Genomic DNA, 25173 nt, shown 5'->3' on the forward strand with positions numbered 1-25173 from the left:
GTGATCTTAAAAGTGTCCGTTTTCTGTTTGTAGCAAAGTAAGAAGTAAAAACGTTCAGATGGCTTGAGCGACTCCTACAGCTGACAAAGTCGTTGCTTAGCAACTGTGTCTCAGCGGAGTGATACAGTGTTTGTGAAAACCCGTGATGTTATGGTGAAATAACAGCACAGTTAGAACGCCTCTCAACCAATCAGCTTGCATGATCGGAACTACCTGTTGTATAATACTAATTTTCTGATATTAGTCCATCAGCGCTGTCAAAACTGGCCAAAAATGACATTCAATGAATTGTTCTAAAAACACACAGGTTCAAACCAATTGAAGATCTATTTCTGTGCACTACATGCAGAAGAGGGCAAACCAATACACTGAGAGTGTTACGCATCCCTCCAGCTCCGACTCACCCAAGGACTCCATTTCCCAGAATCCCCTGGGAGATCATGTGACTGTTGAATGTCCACAATCCACCAATCACCATTCACCATCACCTGCATACTGATCCGTTTCACCTGCTCTGTGTGTCATGTGACTAGCCTTAGTTTCGGTGCTACACTCGTTCTCTTGGTGATGTAATATCCACTCATGGCTTCTCTTACCACTGCTATGCTGATGACACTCAACTAATGCTTTCCTTCCCACCTTCTGACACCCAGGTTTCCATCTCAGCATGTGTGACTGACCTCTCTTCATGGACGGCAGCTCAGCACCTGAAGCTCAATCCTAGCAAGACTGAGCTGGTATTCATCCCTGCAACTACAGGTCCTCATCATGATCTTCCATCTCATTCGAGAACTCTCTGATTGTTCTGTCTGAAGATGTGAGAAGTCTCGGTGTGATTCTGGATGGCCAGTTATCGTTCTCAGCTCATACTGCGAACCAGACTCGGTCATGCCGGTTTCTCCAGAGTACAACATCCGGAGGATCTGACCCTTCCTCACTCGAGAGGCCACCCAGGTGCTCATTCAGTCTCTTGTCACCTCAAGGCTTGACTACTGCAACTCGCTATTGGCTGGTCTTTCCAAGTTCAGTCCCATCACTCCACTGCTGCGCTCCCTTCACTGGCCTCCTGTAGCTGCATCAGATTTAAAACACTGATGTCTACAAAGCCAAAAACAGACCAGTCCTTCATTACCTAATGGCAATGGTCAAAACCTGAACTGTACCTCAAGCCCTTCGAGATTCAAGTACAGCTCGGCTCGACCCGCCATCCTTCAAGACGCGTGGAAGACGAGCATCAAGACTTTTCTCTGTCCTGGAATCCAGGTGGTGGAACGAACTCCCACTGGCTGTCCGAACAGCAGAGTCTCTCACGGTCTTCAAATGCTGACTGAAGACCGTCTCTTTATACAGCACTTAAATGAGCACTGAGTTAAGTATTCATTGTAATGTACTGCACTGGGCTGTGTTTAATGCTGTTCCCTTTTCTCTGGGTATCAATATGAGCTTCTGTTTCTAGCAGTGTCTGAGCTCAGGACTGGCTTTCTCTCTAACCTGTTTGTAACTAGCAAAGATACCTCCTCTAGGTAGACAAAGCACTTTCTGTAATGTTATTGTGATGGTATTGCTTCTCTTAGTAGAGCTACTGAGCGTTCTTGTACATTTGTTTTGCCTGCTTGTGTATCTGTCGGTGTTTCTGGACTTCCTGACTTTGCCTTTTTTGGCTGTCCCCTTTTTGAATCTTGGTTGCCGGATCTTGTTTTTGTTATCTTTGTCATTTTCTGTGTTTTGTCTTTTTTGGATCTGACCGCTGCCTGTTTACTGACTATGAGTTTTGCCAAACCCTTAACTAGTAAAGCCTCAGTTCATATTTTTAACTGCGTGTTTGGCTGGTTCAGTCACGAATGCAAATTTTGCATTCATTTTGAAATTCCCCTTCATGAATCGAGTTCCCTGAGCGCCCATTCACTGAGGAGAAATCAGCACCAAACAACTACGGAAAGTGAAAAAAGATTCAAGAAAGGTGAGAATCTTTGATTACATTATTAACCCTCAGGACCCGGAGACGGTGGGTCACTTCTAGCCTTCATAACTTCAGAACGGTTTAAGGTACAAACATGATCCATATCAGGACATTCAGCAGACCCTCCCCTAACTAGCAAGCATGATGTCATTGAGTTGCGATGTCAGCATCAGTGAGTAATTTGGCTCTGAAAATCACCTAAAATCCTGATATTATTGCTCTGCTGTTTGGCCTTCATATTCCAACAAAGGGTTAAAACGGCGACACGATTCACACATCAGATCATCATCAGACTCGGCCTCACCATCCAGAGTGATTTCATCCACCTGTGACCGTCAATCAGCCAGAGATCAGCTCCAAAATCACCCAAACCCACTCACTACTGTTATATTACATCTCTGCTTTTAGCCTTCATATTATGAACAAAGGGCTTTTCAGCTTACATTGATTTTGAGCATTAAAAATATCTGATATTAAATATGCAACTCAACGTGTACTTAAAAATAAAGCCTGTCTTGCTGTGTATTAGAGGTTTAGCACTTAGCATGAATCCAAGAGGACAGAAAATCAATAAAAAACATGTCCGTCTTATGCTGATTGTTTATTTTTACTTATAATAATCAATAGAATGAATCACCATTAAACTATTGCACTTTCGGCTCACAGACACTCCAGACTAACAATTTCTGAAAAGATAACTACAACTGCACTTGTTTTCAAGGTCTCTAGCAGGCTCTAGGTAAATTTTTGATTAGAAATGGCCCAAATTCATAATAACACATATGACGTGTGGCTGTCTCATGTAAATACTTTATAATTGCAATTATAATTGTGATTGACCCAAACAATACCAAAAAAATTCCCCAAAATTTTAGGGTTCTAAGGGTTAAACCGAAGCATAAGACTTTTTCACCCATTACGCTTTCCACTGTTTCAATGCTGTGTGTGCTGCCCTCCTGCAACTGTGGGTAAACATGTGTTTGAGGAGGAACTGAATCGGGTGCATTTGGAGGCCTATTTTCGAGATGTGCTCTCAGGCTGCTGGTGCTGGAATGCTAGGCTAACTGCAGCTTACATAACTTTATCTCAAGGTTCCACAATCTTGCCCTCTCCTGACCTTGAAGAGTGCAGATCGCTCTCTCTGCGGCCGAGTCGGGTTGTGAACTCTGTGAGGTTGTTGTTGAATTATTTGCTTGTTTCAGCTGGACCTTAAGTCATGAAAGTGACGTTGCATGACTCCTGTCCATCATGCAGTGCGTCCAGTGCCTAGGCCCACACGAGAACTCGCGAGGCAGACCTGTTTTATTTCTTACGATTTGATTATATAATTAAATTTTGAAACAACCCCAGTACTTAATGGAATATATCAGAAAGAAGCATATTACATAACACATAATGCATATGTGACTTTCCTTGGGGGGGTGAGGGGACCCTTTGATGTCCATTGAATGCCTGTTGTCTTCCTCTCAGGTAGATTGCCCACCCAGCCAGCCCAAACTCCCTCAAGTTAATTAGTTCCTTCTTGCCATGTTTGTACTTTAACTTACTTGTATGCTCTGCGACTAATTCAACTGCATAATGCAGCTTTGGATCCTGTTGATCACAAGATTCTAATCCACTGTCGTGAATGCTGGGTCGGCCTCTCAGGCACAGTTTTAGAAGGGTTCAAATCGTATTTAATGAGTACACCGTTCATGGTTTTACTGGGAAATCATTCTTCATTTCTTGTGGTGTCCCACAGGGTTCAATTTTAGGGCCTTTGCTTTTCTCTTTGCTCATGTTACCCTTGGTTGATGTCTTTAGGAAAGGTGATATTAATTTTGATAGCTATGCTGATGACACACAATTATACCTTTCCATTCTTTCTTGTAATCAAGACTCTGTTGACAGACTGACCAGCTGTGTGTCAGATATTTCTTAGTGGATGTCACAAAATTCTCCGCAATAAAATCACCAAAAAAACGAATCCTTGGTTCTAAAACTCAGACAAAGCTGCTTTATGAGAAGCTCAGCTCTTTAGCTTATACCAAACCTGAAGTAGGAAACCTGGCTGTGATCTTAGACTCTGAGCTCTGTTTTATCTGCATGTAAACACACAGATCCTCACAGCACCAACACAGAGACCCCCGTTTACACACCGCACTGACCGCCTGGATCTTTTAGAGAGACTTTAAAGCTCTGCTGCTGGTTTTTAAAGCTCTGAATGACCTTAAAGCTCCTGAACGTCTGTTTATGATCTCAGATCTGCAGATTCTGACCTTCTGAACACCTTCAGTAAAACACTGAAAGCCTGGAGAGACTCTTTCAGTTATTCTGCTGTGGAGCTCAGTTCAGCTTTTATTAGACAGTCGAGCTCAGAGCTCACTTTTAATAAACATCTGAAAACGCAGCTCTTTAACTCAGAGCTTCAGTAAAACTCTACAGCTCTTTTGGTATTTATCTTTTTTTGATCTGTGTTATTGTCTTATGTGATGTTAAATTAATTGTTTATAGTTTCATAAGCTGTGTCCCAATTCAGGGGCTGCATCTACATGTCCTTTGAAGGCTGCTTAGACCCACGAAGGCTGAACCGAAATTAGATGGTCTGCTCTATGGCGGATTTCCTTTTTGTGTCACAGCATCGCTGTTCCTGCCCTTATCGGTGCTTCACGAAACGCCGCTCCTGTCAAGTTCTTTCAAAGTTCTTTAAAGACAGAACCAGAAACTTTGATCTTAGTTTTTTGTGTAGTCCCCTGAGGTCTTATAAACCTCTCTCCATGTGTCTCAATTCAGTGGCCTTCAGAGGCTGTGTTTGAAGGACAAGACTAGAATGTCGCATTTTGAAGGCTCCTTCATATGCAGCCGAGAAATGTGTCCTTCTTTTCCATGGCAATGAAGGATCCAACGGGTGGATCCTTCGCCAGCCGACATATCCCGAGGTTCATTGTGTGCCGGCGAGGATTCGAGAACGTGGCGGCATCAACAGAGGATCGAACGACAGAGGAATACAGTCTTAAATAGAAGTTAAATGTATATAAATGTAAGTATTGGGTTTAAACTGAGGCGAATGACTGACAATACAAATAAAAAAAAACAAAAAAAAAACAGAAAAGCATCTCCAGCTCTAATAAAATAAAAAAATAAACAATTAAAATCAAAGTTTGTGGCTCCATCTTTAAAGAACTTTAAAAGAACTTGACAAGAGCGGTGTTTTGTGGGTGAACCGGTATAGACGGGAACAGCAGTGCTGTGACACAAACAGAAAATCCGTCGTAGAGCAGACCGTCTCATTTCAGTTCAGCCTGTGTGGGTCTAAGCAGGGGTCTACGAAGGCGTGTCCTTCGAAGGATCCAGCCCCTGAATTGGGACACCCTGATTGTCTGCTCTGTGCTCCACCGTTACTCCTCTGCTGATGCCACCATGTTCCTGGATCCTCACTGCCGCTCAATGAACCTCGGGATATGTTGGCTGGCGAAGGATCCACCTGTTGGATCCTTCGCCACCATGGAAAAAAAGGACATATTTCTCGGCCACATATGAAGGAGACTTCGAAATGGGACGGCCTAGTCGCACCGCTGTGACGCAATCGGCCTTCAAATGCAGCCTCTTAAGGACGCAGCCCCCTGAATTGGGACACAGCTATAGTTTCTTCTATTACTGTTGAACTGCCACTGGTATGAAAAGTGCTCTATAAATACATTTATTATTATTATTAGTAGTAGTATTATAAACATTCTCTGCACCTCTTATTATGTACCTCCATCCTCTTGGTATTGTCCTTGCCTCCTCCTAGACTGGAGCCTTTGATAGGGATGTAAAACTCGCCTCAAACCGCGTCGAGTTGTCCAGTGATCCCTATTAGAGTTCCTTATGTGGCTCCTGACCCAGCCCTCCCTCTGATTAGTAAGAGCTGAGAGGGCTGAAATGATTCCCGCTGAGTGATGACTGGTCTGGTTGTCCTGCTTTGATGCCTTCAGACTCCATCCAGTCCAGACACACTGACTCATCTGTGAGGAAACTGAAACTCGGAGTGGTCTTGTATGTGTGAAACGTAGAGAGTGGCTCCTTTAGACTGTACACATAAATTCAGCGCTGAGGTGGAGCTCTACAGCACTCTGGGTGGCCATTAGAGTCATTCAGCTTATTCATAGACTGAAAATGCTCTTTAATGTCTTTAATGATGCTCAAATCCAATAAAAGAAACATCAGGACAGATGTGAAAAACACAAAGCGGTGATTCGTAAATCTGCTTTGACCTCTGTTTAAACAAAAGGTAGAGAGACTAAATATTTAATTTATTGTATTATTTCTATCAACTTAATTGTTTTTGTTTGTAAATACTCCGATCAGGCATAACATTCTGACCACCTCCTTGTTTCTACGCTCATTGTCCATTTTATCAACTCCACTTACTATATAGGTGCTCTTTGTAGTTCTACAGTTACAGACTGTAGTCCATCTGTTTCTCTGATACTTTGTTAGCCCCCTTTTACCCTGTTCTTCAGTGGTCAGGACCCCCATGGACCCTCACAGAGCAGGTACTATTTGGGTGGTGGGTCATTCTCAGCACTGCAGTAACACTGACGTGGTGGTGGTGTGTTAGTGTGTGTTGTGCTGGTGCGAGTGGATCAGACACAGCAGTGCTGCTGGAGTTCTTAAACACTGTGTCCACTCACTGTCCACTCTATTAGACACTCCTACCTTGTCAGTCCACCTTGTAGATGTAAAGTCAGAGACGATAGCTCATCTGCTGCTGCACAGTTTGTGTTGGTCATCCTCCAGTCCTTCATCAGTGGTCACAGGACGCTGCCCACAGGACGCTGTTGGCTGGATGTTTTTGGTTGGTGGACTATTCTCAGTCCAGCAGTGACACTGAGGTGTTTAAAAACTCCAGCAGCACTGCTGTGTCTGATCCACTCTCGCCAGCGCAACACACACTAACACACCACCACCACGTCAGTGTTACTGCAGTGCTGAGAATGATCCACCACCCAAATAGTACCTGCTCTGTGAGGGTCCATGGGGGTGCTGACCACTGAAGAACAGGGTAAAAGGCGGCTAACAAAGTATTCAGTGAATATAAAGTGAATATAGATGCTGATATATTAACATTTTCAGACTCTCCTTATTTTTCTGTATTGGGAAATGTACTGAATGGAGACTCCACTGTATTCATATCATATTAAACCAGATCATGCTTAAAAAATATTTATGTGAGGCTGTGAATGTAAACAGCTCATCTCCAGGCCTGCTGTCACTGCAGACACATCCAGGCTCCAGCATACCAATCACACACACACACACACACACACACACACACACACACTGCAGAGTCATTTGCATGAGACTCGCTCCACATCATCTCTTTTGGCTTCACATGCAAATGCTTTACCTGTGAAATGAGGCAGGCAGTCAGCAGTGGGGGTAGGGGGGTCGGGTGGGGGGGGGGTGGCTGGGTGTTTATCTGAGCTCTTTTCGGCCACGATCAGCTCCGGCGCCGACAGTCGTACTGCTCTGCGGTGTCTGTGTGGGAAATGATACTGTGGCTAAGATGAACCGTGTCAATGAGTGCGTTTACAAGCACTTAATTATCCGATCATAATCAGATTTCCGCAGTTATCTGATTTTTTGAATGGTCATGTAAACAGCACACTCTAATTTCTTAGATCTGAATGAGGTATTGAAATCTGATTAAGAAATCTGATAGTGAGTGTGTTTACATGCACTTAATAATACGATCATAATCAGATTCCTGCAGTTATCTGATTATTCGAATGGTCATGTAAACAGCACACTCTGATTTCTATGAAATCATGTCTAGAAATCTGATTAAGAAGTCTGATAGTGAGTGTGTTTACATGCACTTAATAATACGATCATAATCAGATTCCTGCAGTTATCTGATTAATCGGATGGTCATGTAAACAGCACACTCTAATTTCTTAGATCTGAATGAGGTATTGAAATCTGATTAAGAAATCTGATAGTGAGTGTGTTTACATGAACTTAATAATACGATCATAATCAGATTCTTGCAGTTATCTGATTAATCGGATGGTCATGTAAACAGCGCACTCTAATTTCTTAGATCGGAGTGAGGTATTGAAATCTGATTAAGAAATCTGATAGTGAGTGTGTTTACATGCATTTAATAATACGATCATAATCAGATTTCTGCAGTTATCTGATTATTCGAATGGTCACGTAAACAGCACACTCTGATTTCTATGAAATCATGTCTAGAAATCTGATTAAGAAGTCTGATAGTGAGTGCATTTACATGCAATTAATAATACGATCATAATCAGATTCATGCAGTTATCTGATTATTCGGATGGTCATGTAAACAGCACACTCTAATTTCTTAGATCGGAGTGAGGTATTGAAATCTGATTAAGAACTCTGATAGTGAGTGTGTTTACATGCACTTAATAATACGATCATAATCAGATTCCTGCAGTTATCTGATTATTCGAATGGTCACGTAAACAGCACACTCTGATTTCTATGAAATCATGTCTAGAAATCTGATTAAGAAAACTCTAGGTCTACATGAGTCAGGCAGTAATCAGATTTCTGCTTTATAACCAGCCAATAGACTCACATAAGAAGACGTGATGTAAACATAATGTAAAACTCAAACTTCATACCGCGGCTTTGTTTATAAACATTGCGCCGCTTTACCTGAGAATATGAACTTACATCATGTAGAAGATGAGGAATATTTAAATCCTTCATTTCATGCTCCAAAAGTATTTTCCTACGTCTCATGACATCCACTGTCTGATCTCGCGCATGCGCAGACTGAGAAATCCGAAAGAAATCAGAGTAAGAGTTTACATGCGCTGAGGAATCTGATTACTGAGCTAAAATCCAGGTCACTTTATCAGATTTCTTAATCAGATTTCTAGATTGGATTTCTAGATCGGAGTATGGTGTTTACATGACCACTTGAATAATCGGATAACTGTAGAAATCCGATTCTGATCGGATTATTGAGTGCATGTATACACACTCAAAGAGAGCTGGATTTAGCTCATTTCTTCTGTGAGTTTATTGGCTGGTTATAAAGCAGAAATCCGATTACTGCCTGACTCATGTAGACCTGGAGTTTTCTTAATCAGATTTCTAGACATGATTTCATAGAAATCAGAGTGTGCTGTTTACGTGACCATTCGAATAATCAGATAACTGCAGGAAATCTGATTCTGATCGGATTATTGAGTGCATGTATACGCACTCATAGAGAGCTCTTTTAGCTCAGTAATCAGATTTCTCAGTGCTGTAAACTCTTACTCTGATTTTTTTCGGATTTCTCAGTCTGAGCATGTGCCGAAACAGACTGGAAATAAGCGAGCAGCGTCGCTGCGAGACGCAGCACTCCAAAAAAAGGTCTCTTGTAAGTGAAATGATCATGAAATCTAGCCGATGTATCTAACATTTCCCATTTTGAGATTGTTGTGCACTTAATACAAGATTATCTAATTTATTTCCAGACATTTTTACCTGTTTTATGTGATTTAATTGCAGAAAATTTTGTCACTATAATGGCAGATAATTTCGCTGGTTTCAAACTCATTTCTTAAAACAAGCTAAATTATCTGCCAACATAGTGAGATAATTTTCTTAATAAAATGACTTGAAACAAGTAAAAATGTCTAGAAATGAGTTAAACAGTCTTAACTTAAGCTTAACAACACTCATAACAGGAGAATTAGGAGATTTATTGACTATATTTAAGATAAATTTACTTGAAAAGACACCATTTTTTGCTGTGCAAAACACTTTTGGAGCGACGCTGAAACCAAATACATGCTTGACCAAATGAGGGATTTAGATATTCTTCATCTTCTAGATGATGTATGTTCATATTTTCAGGTAAACGTCTTCTTCTCTGGGTTTATTGGCTGGTTGCAAAGCAGAAATCTGATTACTGTCTGACTCATGTAGACCCGGAGTTTCCATGTAAACGTGTTGATCAGATAACTGACAAAATCTGATTTTCTGCAGAGTATTAATTGCATGTAAACACACTCAGTGGTGGACCCCTCCGACTGCAGGCTGTGATTCTGTAGAAACACTCCGTGGAGGAGGTTTCGGGCGAATCACGCCGCTGATGGAGGCCCTGCCTGCTTTAAAGTGCACAGCAGATGTTAATCAGCTGTTATTCATTTATCTGAGTGGCTCATTTGCATTAATTGGCTCCTCTCAGCAGAAGCAGCTTTCGCACAGAGAGGCTGCAAACGAGACTGATTGGCTTTCTTTAATAGGTGAAGCAGAGACGGGAGCTACGCTCTCATGGTCAGCTGTACTCGACTGTAGCCCTGACATGCTGGACGAAGTGGGCAGCGACCTGTTTAATGAGGGTTAATAACGAAGCTTAGAAAACATATCTAATACCTCTCTTTAGAAGATTAGTGTGGAATATTCTAAGATTAGTCAACTTATTTTGAGATGTTTTAACTGTTTTAGGTCAGTTTATCCAGAGAAAATGCCTTTTTCTGCTGGAAGACAGTTTTGCTTGTGTCAAAATATACACTGTAAAAAATGGCTCATCAGTTCAGCCTAAAAACAGATAAATTAACTGGTTTTATTTAATCTAAATAAATACTTTATGGGGGCAGTCGTGGGCTGGACGTTAGGGAACCAGCCTTGTGACCGGAAGGTCGCCGGTTCGATCCCCTGAGCTGACAGTACGTGACTGAGGTGCCCTTGAGCAAGACACCTAACCCCCAACTGCTCCCTGTGCGCTGTGGATAGGGCTGCCCACCGCTCCGGGCAAGTGTCCTCACTGCCCCCTAGTGTGTGTGTTCACTAGTGTGTATGTGGTGTTCACTGTACGGATGCGGAGGTGGTATTTCCCCATTGTGGGACTAATAAGGGTCACTTAACCTAACTTTGAATGAACGATTCTTTCAATCAAAGTCATTTTTTGAGTTGAATCAAACTGGTTCAAATGCTTATTAATACATGAGGTAATTTTTCAGGTTGAACCGACTTTGTTAGCCGCCTTTTACCCTGTTCTTCAGTGGTCAGGACCCCCATGGACCCTCACAGAGCAGGTACTATTTGGGTGGTGGGATCATTCTCAGCACTGCAGTAACACTGACGTGGTGGTGGTGTGTTAGTGTGTGTTGCGCTGGTCTGAGTGGATCAGACACAGCAGTGCTGCTGGAGTTTATAAACACCTCAGTGTCACTGCTGGACTGAGAATAGTCCACCAACCAAAACTACCCAGCCAACAGCGTCTTGTGGGCAGCATCCTGTGACCATTAATGAAGGACTGGAGGATGACCAACACAGCGCTGCGGTGGAGCTCTACAGCACTCTGGGTGGCCATTAGAGTCATTCAGCTTATTCATAGACTGAAAATGCTCTTTAATGTCTTTAATGATGCTCAAATCAAATAATAAAAACATTGGAACAGATGTGAGTGAAACACAAACAAAAACACAAAGCAGTGCTGCTGGGGTTTTAAAACACTGTGTCCACTCACCGTCCACTCTATTAGACACTCCTACCTTCTCAGTCCACCTTGTAGATGTAAAGTCAGAGACGATAGCTCATCTGCTGCTGCACAGTTTGTGTTGGTCATCCTCTAGTCCTTCATCAGTGGTCACAGGACGCTGCCCACAGGACGCTGTTGGCTGGATATTTTTGGTTGGTGGACTATTCTCAGTCCAGCAGTGACACTGAGGTGTTTAAAAACTCCAGCAGCACTGCTGTGTCTGATCCACTCAGACCAGCGCAACACACACTAACACACCACCACCACGTCAGTGTTACTGCAGTGCTGAGAATGATCCACCACCCAGATAGTACCTGCTCTGTGAGGGTCCATGGGGGTCCTGCCCACTGAAGAACAGGGTAAAAGGGGGCTAACAAAGTATCAGAGAAACAGATGGACTACAGTATGTGTAGGTGTATTTCAGCATGGACTGCGGTGTGTTCTTAAAATACATGTTCATATGGTTTTCCAAGTGGGTAGCTCTCTTTCATTGGCTGGTAAATAAGACTAGACAAATATCACATGAGTCATCTGTGATTTCAAAGTTTACAGTGCCGACCCCACCATCACCATCACCATCACCATCACCATCACCATCACCAGTGTAGCTCATCAGCCGAGTCACGTTTGGTGTCTGAGGTTTCCTTCTTTGGTTTTAGCACTGGAGCTATAAGGCTACTGTAGCTAACAAGTAATGGAAGCTGATTCCCCACTAAGTCACCTCAATGCCTAAATCATCAAACTGTGTGGAGCTGTTCAGTGTCTCTAATAGACTTGATTATGTGGTTTCTGACACCGTATGACTCACTGTTATCTACAAACATGGACTGATTGCTGGGCCCCACTGGAGACACAGCATAAAATGACAATTGATTTTTTAAATATAAACTGCATTTTATGTTTGTCTTCACTATTTCTTGAGCTCTGTCACATATGTGACCTGCTTTCAGTCAGAAACCTCAAATAAATGTTCAGCAGTGCTGAAAATAACTGTCCTGCGAGCAGGAATATGAATATTTCATACAGTGTGTGTTTTGATAGAGAAGTCAGACAGATGCAGGCTTATCTTTAATGGGTTTGCTGAACATCTGCATTAATAATTTACAGTAAAATGAAAACTGTTGCTCGGTTGAGAATCCAGGGGTCATTATATATGTATATATATATATCAGGACAATTGTTTAGTATATGTCAAGGCAGATAAAAAAAGAATTAAATGTACACAGGGGAATCAGACAAACGATAAACAACTATAATTTGTCTGTGCAAATAAATAAGTAGATGAATAAATAAATAAATAAATAAACAAAATTACAAATACAAATAAAATACATTGCAGTGTGTGTGTATAGGTCACACATGCACCATTTCTGCTTTTTATTTTTTTGGAAACAAAGCAATCATTGATGTGCTGATGAGATTTTTCTGACAATACTGTGATACACACAAATTATATTAAAATAAAAGTAATTTAAAATCTTTAATAACAACGGATGGCGTTGCATCTGTAAATTAGTGGCTAAACACCTCCATCTGGCGGTCAATTTGCATATTACACTTTTGTAGATGATAAACGGCAAACTACGTTCCTGTAATTCACTTTTAAAAATCTTCACGTTATCATATCTAAACTGTAAAGTACTCAAGACCCCTATATTAAATAAACAGAATGTTAGTTATCCTTCATGCGTCCGTTTAACAGAACATAGCGTTTTTCTTCTGAGCTTTTATTTTGAAACACGCCGCCAAACGCTGCTGTTTGGTTTTTCTGACCATCCGCTATGATAAAAGTCTCTTTGAATTAGAGAAATGAATAAATAATGTAAAAACAGTGATAAAAAAAATAAATAATCGTAAATAACAGAACTGTAATTTGTGTTATTTGAAAACAATAACAGTGAAGTTAAAATAAAACAGTAACACACAGAACCATGACTGAAAGTCTTTCTCAATTCAGTTCTTTTTGTTAAAAAAACAAAATATTTGTAATTTGACTACTGCATTAATTTAATAATTATGTAAATAATGCATTTTTTTCATGTTTATCTTATACTACATTCTCTATCCTTCCTATTTGCACTGGCCTGTGGAAGCTTTTATTTTGAAGAGTAGCTCCAGACCCGTGTGCATGGAGTCGGCGTGAGGCTCTTTCCTCATGTTTTCTCATATTCCTCACATTCGAGTTCATATTTTGCGCTTTAGTTTTCTGAATTTGAGCCTGTAAAGCCGCCAGGATGGTGAAGGAGCAGTTTAGGGAGACGGATGTGGCCAAAAAGATGTAAGTTATTCAGTGTTTATTCATGAGAGAAGCAGCGAAAACCCCTCACTCGAATTTTCCGTTCCACCTTAAAACGTGCATTGGTTAGGACCTGGAGCCCGCACAGGCGCCCCATTGCCACAGTTGTAAAATTTAAGGTGGAACGGAAAATTAAAGTGAGACGCCAAGTTCAGCTTCGTTAGCAATGCAGCAGACACGCTGCTTCATAAACGCGTTATTGTCTTTATTTCCTTGCTGTGAATGCATCTCTCGTAGTTACACCATGTGGAGTTTTGAATGTATAAACACACAAATATATGTGTGTGTATAATATGTGTGTGTGTGTATACGTATATGTAAACATGTATATATGTATGTATATATGTATATATGTGTGTGTGTGTGTGTGTGTGTGTGTATGTATATGTATATATGTATATATATATATATATATAGTTAAAGCAGGCTGCAGTTTAGAGCAGTTCTGGTGAGCAAAGGCCACTAACTGAGTCTCTGCTTGTGTTTGCTTGACTAATTAATAGTTTTTGTGTAATAACTCAGTGCCAGTAAGTCATGTAGTCTGATTTGTTTCACTGATTCACAGTGGTGGACGAAGTTAAAGTATGTACTTGAGTTAAAGTAGAGATACCCAAGGTAAAATATTACTCCATTAAAAGTAGAAGTTCCTCTCTTTAGATCTCCACTTGAGTAAAAGTACAAAAGTATTTGCCTTCAAATGTACTTAAGTATCTAAAGTAAAAGTACTAAAAGATTAATTATGGCTTTAATGTCCTGTTATCATTTTTGTAACAAGACTCGCTTCATTAACTCAGTTTAGGTGAAAGTCCAGTGTCTCTCTTGGTAAACCAGTCTTTTAATAGAGTCATTAATTAGTGACGCTGATGTCTATTAAAATTATCATCAGCACAAAACACTGAAGGCAAACAGTTTCCATCAGGTAGAACTGAGTGGCTCTGAAATCACTTTTACAAACAAGCAAAGTTTCAGTTTAAGATTCATTTGCAAGTTTAAGTTTAATAAAAACTTTAAACTCAGATTCTCAAATGAGTTTCCTTTACTAAACTGCATCTGTAGGTCTCTGTTCATAAACATAAACTAGCCTAAACTAATTTACTATAAAATGAAATAATGTTTATATAAATTCAGAATAAAGTTAGGTTAGTTCATCATTTATGTTGAATAGACTCTCCCAAAATTTTACGCTGCTGCACTGATGTTGAACCGTGTGCTGCACTGGGTCGGTATGACCAACAGGTCAAAACAAGCTCAAAACAAAGTGACCGCTGTGCCCTGATTGGTGTTCTTACTTCACACTTCTTTTGTTTTGACATGTTACGTTTTTATACACACATAAACCAAAAGGAGCGACAGATTTCTCATAATGTGGAGTAAAAAGTGAGATATTTGACTTTGAAATGTGGTGGAGTGAAAGTAAAAAGTCGCCCAAAATGGAAATAATTCAGTACAGATACACGAAAAAACTACTTAAGTACAGCAACGAATTACACTTAGTTATTGTCCACCACTGCTGATTCACTATGAAAAGGTCTTTGCACTCTTTAGTTTCTTCAATGTCAGCTTTTTAGAGCTTTTTAGTGCTTCACTGCTGGTCTGATGGGCCATATGTGGCTACACATGGTGCTACAGCTCAGCCTCTACTGTCCACACCGAATTAACTCTGGAATAGTGGCTTTCTGACCACAGTTTTGCTCCAGCTTGTGGAGTCGTGGTGCAATGGCCACGGTCTATAACTGCAGTTGGAGTGTGGTGTTCATGTTTGTGTGGCCACATGAAGACCAAAGACACTGCAGTCCACTTTTTAGGCCATCATCTTTAATGTGAGATATTACAATAACATAAACAAACCAGTGTTAGTTGTTTTTTATGTGTCTAAAATGAAGAAACCACTGGTGTCAAATAACTTCACTGCCAAAAGTATTAAAAGTTTTATTAAATATCATCACAGTCTCTCTGGCATGATGATCACTCGTAGTGGTGGTGTGTACGAGTGGATCAGTCCACCAATCAAAAGCATCCAAGGTAGGAGTGTCTAATTGAGTGGGCAGTGATTAAAAACTCCAGCAGCGCTGCTGTGTCTGATCCACTCGCACCAGCACAACACACACTAACACACCACCACCACGTCAGTGTTACTGCAGTGCTGAGAATGACCCACCACCCAAATAGTACCTGCTCTGTGAGGGTCCATGGGGGTCCTGACCACTGAAGAACAGGGTAAAAGAGGGCTAACAAAGTATCAGAGAAACAGATGGACTACAGTCTGTAACTGTAGAACTACAAAGTGAAACTATATGGTCAGTGGAGCTGATAAAATGGACAGTGTAGATACAAGAGGTGGTTTTAATGAAGTTTCCAGTCAGTATGTGTGTATTTTTGTTTATATTATGTTTACGTGTGTATGTATATTTTGTTTCTATACACACATACACAACCCTATTTCCAAAAAAGTTGGAATGCTGTGCAAAATGTAAATAATAATAGAATGCAAAGATGTACAGTTTAAATGATTAGTATATTTAAATTAATATAGTACAAAGATATTTGTACTTGTCTTTTACCCAGAGGATGCAGTGTCCATGATTTCCAGAAAGAATTGCAAATTTTTCGTTTGTCAGACCACAGGACACTTTTCCACTTCACCTCAGTCCATCTTAAATGAGCTCTGGCCCAGAGAAAGTGGCAGCATTTCTGGATCCTGTTTATATATGGTGTCTTTTTTGCATGGAGTTTTAGCCTGCATTTGTGGATGCAGTGATGAACTGTTTTCACAGACAGTGGTTTTCAGAAGTGTTTCTGAGCCCATGCAGTGATTTCCACTACAGAATCATGTCTGTTTTTAATGCAGTGCTGCCTGAGGGCCCAAAGATCACGGCCAGCAAATACTGGTTTTTGGTCTTGTCCCTCACATACAGAGATTTCTCCAGATTCTCTGAATCTTTTAATGATATTTTGTACCGTAGATGATGAAAAACAAAAGTTCTTTGCTATTTTATGTTGAGAAACATTATTCTTGAATTGTTGCACTATTTGATCATGCAGTCTTTCACAGAGTGGTGAACCCCTCCTCATCTTTACTTCTGAAAGACTCCGCCTCTCTGAGATGCTCTTTTATACCCAGTCATGTCAAGTGTGATGCCTTTTTTGAAAAGGCTTGACTGTATATATGTATGTGTATGTATGTTTGTGTATATATATATATATATATATATATATATATATATATATATATATATATATATATATATATATATAATACACACACACATATACATAGTGTTATGTATTTATCATATGTCTTATGCCGACATTTTCTCTGTTTTTTGTGTCTCTTCAGAAGCCACATCTGTTTCGGTATGAAGTCGGCAGAGCAGATGCGTCAGCAGGCTCATATACAGGTGGTCAGTAAGAACCTGTATAGCCAGGACACCAGCCACACACCACTGGCCTACGGAGTGCTGGACCACCGCATGGTACGCTTGAAACACCTCTCTGAGTTTACCTGAGCCTTGTAACTCACCTCACCTGGCTTACCAAAGCCTCGCAACGCACCTCACCTCACTTGGCTTACCTGGGCCTCGCTACTCACCTCACCTGGCTGACCAGAGCCTCGCAACGCACCTCACCTCACTTGGCTTACCTGGGCCTCGCGATGCACCTTTGCTTGCCTTTACTTGAAGTAAAATGTTTAACAAATAAAATTAAGTCTTTGGTTTATGTTTCTGTTTTTTCTCTCTCTCTTCTTCTCCGTCAGGGCACCAGTGAGAAGGACCGGCCCTGTGAGACCTGCGGGAAGAACTTAGCTGACTGTCTTGGTCACTATGGTTACCTGGACCTGGAGCTGCCCTGCTTCCATATCGGCTACTTCAAAGCCACCATTGGCATCCTGCAGGTGAGTTTACCTAACACTGAGAATGAGCTTCACGAAAACACTACAGCAGCTACCCTGTTCTTCAGTGGTCAGGACCCCCATGGACCCTCACAGAGCAGGTACTATTTGGGTGGTGGATCGTTCTCAGGACTGCAGTAACACTGATGTGGTGGTGTGTTAGTGTGTGTTGTGCTGGTACGAGTGGATCAGACACAGCAGAGCTGCTGGAGTTTTTAAACACCTCAGTGTCACTGCTGGACTGAGAATAGTCCACCAACCAAAAATATCCAGCCAACAGCGTCCTGAGGGCAGCGTCCTGTGACCACTGATGAAGGACTAGAGGATGACCAGCACAAACTGTGCAGCAGCAGATGAGCTATCGTCTCTGACTTTACATCTACAAGGTGGACTGACAAGGTAGGAGTGTCTAATAGAGTGGACAGTGAGTGGACACAGTGTTTAAAAACTCCAGCAGCACTTCTGTGTCTGATCCACTCGCACCAGCACAACACACATCAACACACCACCACCACGTCAGTGTTACTGCAGTGCTGAGAATGATCCACCACCCAAATAGTATCTGCTCTGTGAGGGTCCATGGGGGTCCTGACCACTGAAGAACAGGTTAACAAAGTATGAAACAGATGGACTACAGTCTATAACTGTAAATGAAACTATATGGTCAGTGGAGCTGATAAAATGGACAATGAGTGTAGAAACAAGGAGGTGGTCTTAATGATGTGTCTGTGTTTGTGTGTAAATATACATACACACCCCGACCAGTATATTTTAATATATTTTTATACACTTAACGTTGTGTTTTCAGGTATGTATTGGAGTTGACTGAATATTTTCTGTGTTTCTCTCTCTGCTGTAGATGATCTGTAAGACGTGTTCTCGGATTATGCTGAGTAAGGAGGAGAGGCAGCAGTTTCTGGATTATCTGCGCCGACCTGGACTCGCCTACCTGCAGAAACGCGGCCTGAAGAAGAAAATATCTGACAAGTGCAGGAAGAGAACCGTCTGCTTATACTGCAACGCCTTCAACGGTACATTCTCAAACAGACTTATTCATAAACATCACATTCTTTCTGCATGCTTATTTGTATTTATCTTGATGTTACATATAGTTTTTACTGGCAAACGTACATTTTATTTTTGAATTTTCTTTGTCTTTTTCTCATCATTGTATATCTATACAGATCAGGCATAACATTATGACCACCTCCTTGTTTCTACACTCATTGTCCATTTTATCAGCTCCACTTACTATATAGGTGCACTTTGTAGTTCTACAGTTACAGACTGTAGTCCATCTGTTTCTCTGATACTTTGTTAGCCCCCTTTTACCCTGTTCTTCAGTGGTCAGGACCCCCATGGACCCTCACAGAGCAGGTACTATTTGGGTGGTGGGTCATTCTCAGCACTGCAGTAACACTGACGTGGTGGTGGTGTGTTAGTGTGTGTTGCACTGGTCTGAGTGGATCAGAGACAGCAGTGCTCACTGCTGGACTGAGAATAGTCCACCAACCAAAAATATCCAGCCAACAGCGTCCTGTGGGCAGCGTCCTGTGGGCAGCGTCCTGATGAAGGACTAGAGGATGACCAACACAAACTGTGCAGCATCAGATGAGCTATCGTCTCTGACTCTACATCCACAAGGTGGACTGACAAGGTAGGAGTGTCTAATAGAGTGGACAGTGAGTGGACACAGTGTTTAAAAACTCCAGCAGCACTGCTGTGTCTGATCCACTCAGACCAGCGCAACACACACTAACACACCACCACGACATCAGTGTTAATGCAGTGCTGAGAATGATCCACCACCCAAATAGTACCTACTCTGTGAGGGTCCATGGGGGTCCTGACCACTGAAGAACAGGGTAAAAGGGGGCTAACAAAGTATCAGAGAAACAGATGGACTACAGTCTGTAACTGTAGAACTACAAAGTGCACCTATATAGTAAGTGGAGCTGATAAAGTGGACAATGAGTGTAGAAACAAGGAGGTGGTCATAATGTTATGCCTGGTGGGTGAACATTTTACATATACTCCCCATCAAAGAATTGGGGACAAACACCTTCTGTTAATTTTTTTGTTTAAATTGGCATTTTTTTGATTTTCTCTTCTGACCCTCGTGTCTCCGGCAGGTCCGGTAAAGAAGTGTGGCTTACTGAAGATCATCCATGAAAAGTATAAGACGACTAAAAAGGTCGTGGACCCCATCGTCTCCGACTTCCTGCAGTCCTTCGACATCGCCGTCGAACACAACAAGGAGGTGGAGTCTCTGCTGAGCAGGGCACAGGTGAGCAGCTCTGAGCTTGTCTGAGTTTATCTGAGCTCACCTGGGTCAGTCTGAGCTTTCCCTGGGTTTACTTGAATCTCCCAGATACCTGTGCTGACCTGGGTTCACCTGAGCTCACTTTGGTTTGACTCTGCTTAGATTTCTTGAAATTACCTGGGTTTACCTTTGTTCACTTGAGTTTACCTGCCTTTACCTGTGTTACCTGGAATTGACCAATCTGTGCTCCACCCACAAATGCGTTTTTGAGTTTGACTTTTCAACCACAGTAAAAAATAAACCCAAAAAACAAAGTTCATATTAAATTTATGTTAATAATACAAATTATTTGAAATAAATGACTATATCCTGAAGAATCCAAACCAGTCCCAAACCAGGGAGCAAGCCTGAAGTCTGAAGAATTGAAGTGTACTTCTTGCGTGCAGGTGCCAAGACACCTAGCCAGCCTGTAAAACAATGGACTGACACAGTTTTATAGCTAGACTGATGCCAAGATTAGACCCAGTCTATACCTGACAAGAGACAGGTGTGACAGACATGACCACATAGGGATAAACAAAAATAGGCAGCCTAAATACAGCTACGGCACATACACACAAAATACTGCATGTAATAATGTGTAATGCAGCACTAAACACATTACACAACGGTAGATTCCTTCAATCCCCACCCTTATTTATAGTCATGAACTATGGGTAATGACTGAAAGAATGAAATCGCCGATACAGGCAGCAAAAATAAGCTTTCTTCACAGGGTGGTGGGCCACACTTACTTGATAGGGTGAGGAGCTCAGAGTAGAGCTGCTACTCCTCCACGTTGAGAGGAGCCAGTTGAGGTGGTCCGAGCATCTGAGTCAACTGGGACGACTTCGGGACCCGCTGGAGGGATTATACCTCCATGCTGGCCTGGGAGCGGCTCGGGATCCCCCGGAATGAGCTGGAGGAAGTTGCAGGGAACAGAGGCGCCTGGGCTTCTCTGCTTACCCTACTGCCCTATTGCAACCCTAGTTCCTAGTGGACCAGAGGGGGATGGGTTCCCCTTCTGGGTCTTGGTTCCTCTCAGTGTTTTTTCGTTTTGCTTTTAGGGAGTTTTTCCTTGCCACTGTCGCTATTGGCGACGCTCATGGGGGTTCAGACCCGGATTTTTCTGTAAAGCTGCTTTGCGACAACGTTGTAAAAAGTGCTGTATAAATAAACTTTGACTTGAGTTGCATCGGAAGGTTTAAGATGATGATGATGATGATGAAAACAATGACACACTCTAGAGTTAGCTATGTAGGAGTTGCGTGCCACAGGTTGAGTGGTATTTTTACCAGTGTTCTGTAAAGCTTGTCCCACCTCACAACATTAACGACCAATGAAAGCATTAGTGGGCGGAGCCTTGAGAGGATTTCAGAGTACTGATTCTCTTTCTCTCTCTCTCTCTGTTCTGTAGGAGAACCTGAACCCTCTGGTGGTTCTGAATCTTTTCCGGAGGATTCCTAATGAGGATGTTCCTCTGCTCCTGATGAACCCTGAGGCAGGTAAACCTGCCGACCTCATTCTGACCCGCCTCCTCGTCCCGCCTCTCTGCATCCGCCCTTCTGTCGTCAGCGACCTCAAGTCAGGCACCAACGAGGACGACCTCACCATGAAGCTCACGGAGATCATCTTCCTCAACGACGTCATTAAAAAGGTCTGCAAAGCCAACACAGCTCAGGCTTTTTATGCTATGCTAGTTGTATAAGTTAGGATCCCAGGTTCCTCATTCTGGAGGATCCACAGCGTTTTCCTGCTCTAATAGATTCACTTCGGCTCAGTAAGGGGCCGTTAATGTGCTGATTGGTTGGGTCAGGTGTGTGGGGAGCAGAGAAAACCATAAAGTTTGCAGAGTATTGGGTTCTCCAGGACCAGGGATGGAGAACACTCACAGCTTAAAAGTCTCAGGGAACACAGTGTATTATACACCAATCAGGCATAACCTAATGACCACCTCCTTGTTTCTACACTCACTGTCCATTTTATCAACTCCACTTACTATATAGGTGCACTTTGTAGTTCTACAGTTACAGACTGTAGTCCATCTGTTTCTCTGATACTTTGTTAGCCCCCTTTTACCCTGTTCTTCAGTGGTCAGGACCCCCATGGACCCTCACAGAGCAGGTATTATTTGGGTGGTGGGTCATTCTCAGCACTGCAGTAACACTGACGTGGTGGTGGTGTGTTAGTGTGTGTTGTGCTGGTCTGAGTGGATCAGACACAGCAGTGCTGCTGGAGCTTTCAAACACCTCAGTGTCACTGCTGGACTGAGAATAGTCCACCAACCAAAAATATCCAGCCAACAGCGTCCTGTGGGCAGCGTCCTGTGACCACTGATGAAGGACTAGAGGATGACCAACACAAACTGTGCAGCAGCAGATGAGCTATCGACTCTGACTTTACATCTACAAGGTGGACCGACAAGGTAGGAGTGTCTAATAGAGTGGACAGTGAGTGGACACAGTGTTTAAAAACTCCAGCAGCACTGCTGTGTCTGATCCACTCACACCAGCACAACACACGCTAACACACCACCACCACGTCAGTGTTACTGCAGTGCTGAGAATGATCCACCACCCAAATAGTACCTGCTCTGTGAGGGTCCATGGGGGTCCTGACCACTGAAGAACAGGGTAAAAGGGGGCTAACAAAGTATCAGAGAAACAGATGGACTACAGTCTGTAACTGTAGAACTACAAAGTGCCCCTATATAGTAAGTGGAGCTGATAAAATGGACAATGAGTGTAGAAACAAGGAGGTGGTCAGAATGTCATGCCTGTTCGGTGTGTAAGAGTGTTTGTATGGTACTAAAATTGAATTTTAAACATCCAGCAAAGTTTGAATGGAAAAGCAGGATAGAAATATAATAAATCACTGCTTAAAAAATCTACTGATCAGGCACTAAAACCAGTGGGCTGTAGATATACAGGTGAGGTTGTAGCTTTGTTATGGTGGCTGGATTGGCTTTTCCTCTCTCTACACACTTGAAATTGATGGTTCTTCAAGGGTTCTTTAGTAAAGAAAATGGTTCTATGCAGAACCATAAACATTCAAAGACTCCTTTGCATGATTAAAGGGTTTCTTGCATGGTGAAAGGGTTCTTCAGATCGATGGAGAAGGTGTCTAATTCTATATAGAACCTTTTTTAAAACAGATTTTCTATATAGCACCTGAAATGGTTCTTCTATTGTTACGATGTGAACCGTGTAACAATAGAAGAACCCTTTTTGGTGCTACAGAATCCTTTTCAAAAAGGTTCTATATAGAACCATCTAAAGCACATTCTCCATCTATCTGAAGAGCCATTTAGTAATCATGTACAGGGTTCTTTGAGTGTTCATGGTTCTATCATTTTCTTTACTAGAGAATCCTTGAAGAGTCGTCTTTTATTTAGGCTATAATTTTAAAAACTGCAGCTCTTGTGATTTGAAAATTGCACAGAGCTAAATTACGATTTTGATATAAAAACGATTAATCTTTTTCATCTCTATTAAAATTGCAGTGACGTTCTTGGGCTGCAGCTATTTTGTCCTACAGACAGCATATAATAAAGCGCACTGAGGGAGCAACAAGGGACAGGGGTAGAATCATGGCTCATAAAATAGCATAACAGCGTAATATTGTGTGCAGAATAGTGATTAACCTCTTATTCTCCAGGGTATTTTCTGGTTTGTCCATCTGAATTTTCATGACCAAATCGTAAGGCGAATTATTCAGTAACTGCATGAAATAACTGTAAAAATTTTTATTTATTCATTTATTTTTTTGTAAAACTCCCCTCAAATGAACAGAACGTGTTTTATGATCACACATATTGCTATATGCTTATAATTTACTGCTGGAAGCCAAAAATCTTAAACGCTCTTTGTATTATTTTATAATAATAATGTTTACAGAGCAGATCACTGAAGAGACGCCATCTGTTTATAGTTTATAGCCCAGATTTGTGGAAAAATGGGTCGACTTTCAGTAGACAAAAAACTGAGTTCAGCTTCTTTTATTATAAGGGTTTTAAATTACATCACCCATCTATTTGACTGGAAAGAAGACAGTTACAGCTCTCATACGACCCCCACCTTTAGAATGTAGCTTATGAAATATGAAAGTTATGAAGAATATGACGAAGTGCATTTTGGAACCACCGGTGGTCCCGAGGAGTTGAAGAGGTTAAACTCTTATCGGAGCCACACCAGGGTCCTGAGTGATGTTCTCTGTCAGTGTGGAGTCTGTTCATGGCACGATTTAGTGTCTTTCTGCTCCACCACACCTGATTGATCTCCCCAGGTGGTTATTACACTCTTTATGATACAGGTTTGGTGTATTGGTGCAGGAAAAAGCCCAGACAGTGCCGTGTTGTGGTTCTGCCCTGCTGTAATCGCTGCTTTATCGCCTTTCCTCCCTCCCTCAGCACCGTATGTCCGGGGCTAAGACTCAGATGATTATGGAGGACTGGGATTTCCTCCAGCTGCAGTGCGCCCTCTACATCAACAGCGAGCTGTCCGGCATCCCCCTCAACATGGCGCCCAAGAAGTGGACGCGAGGCTTCGTACAGAGGCTGAAGGGGAAACAAGGTGAAGGAGCAGATTCAGTCGACTGTGATTAAAATGTGGTGAAAAGTACATTGATGAGCTGCAAAACAGCTGTCAGACATCAGATATTATACAAGTGATAATTTGACAGGAAATCACACTGGTAGCCCCCGCGCCCCCCCCGCCCTTTATCCCGAATGTAGTTGACCAGCCAAGTGAAGTGATGAAGGTTTATACCCCACCAGTTAGTGGTGCTGACTGCACACTGCTTTATGATGCTGGGAAGGTTCAGTTTATTTTTAATCTAACCTTCGTGTCCAGGTCGTTTCCGTGGTAACCTGTCCGGAAAGAGAGTAGATTTCTCCGGACGAACGGTCATCTCTCCTGACCCAAACCTGAGGATCGACGAGGTGGCTGTACCGGTTCACGTGGCCAAAATTCTCACCTACCCAGAGAAGGTGAGCCATATCGCCCCCTACCCTTCCTGTAGTGTATTGCAGTCTGTCAGAGTGACTGTGTGGATCATATGAACATTATAGAGCTTTTTAAATGAAACAGTAGAAGCCATATCGCCCCCTACCCTTCCTGTAGTGTATTGCAGTCTGTCAGAGTGACTGTGTGGATCGTATGAACATTATAGAGGCTTTTTAAATGAAACAGTAGAAGCCATATCGCCCCCTAGACTTCCTGTAGTGTACTACAGTCTGTCA

At 42.0% G+C, this 25173-nt stretch overlaps 1 protein-coding gene across 2 annotated transcripts in view; it reads left to right on the forward strand.

Annotated features, from left to right (window-relative positions):
- Positions 1 to 13567: 13567 nt before the first annotated feature.
- Positions 13568 to 25173, forward strand: part of polr3a (polymerase (RNA) III (DNA directed) polypeptide A) — a 71385-nt gene continuing 59779 nt past the window's right edge. For both annotated transcript variants that reach the window (XM_036571921.1, XM_036571922.1), the window contains exons 1-8: positions 13568 to 13725; positions 17081 to 17216; positions 17498 to 17635; positions 18492 to 18663; positions 19765 to 19919; positions 21352 to 21591; positions 24343 to 24505; positions 24785 to 24921. In XM_036571921.1, the coding sequence (XP_036427814.1) occupies positions 13682 to 13725; positions 17081 to 17216; positions 17498 to 17635; positions 18492 to 18663; positions 19765 to 19919; positions 21352 to 21591; positions 24343 to 24505; positions 24785 to 24921 (1185 nt within the window). In that variant the 5' untranslated portion in view covers positions 13568 to 13681. The remainder of the gene's footprint in view (positions 13726 to 17080; positions 17217 to 17497; positions 17636 to 18491; positions 18664 to 19764; positions 19920 to 21351; positions 21592 to 24342; positions 24506 to 24784; positions 24922 to 25173) is intronic.

Source organism: Colossoma macropomum, unplaced genomic scaffold (assembly GCF_904425465.1).
Source record: "Colossoma macropomum unplaced genomic scaffold, Colossoma_macropomum, whole genome shotgun sequence".
NCBI lineage: Eukaryota > Metazoa > Chordata > Actinopteri > Characiformes > Serrasalmidae > Colossoma > Colossoma macropomum.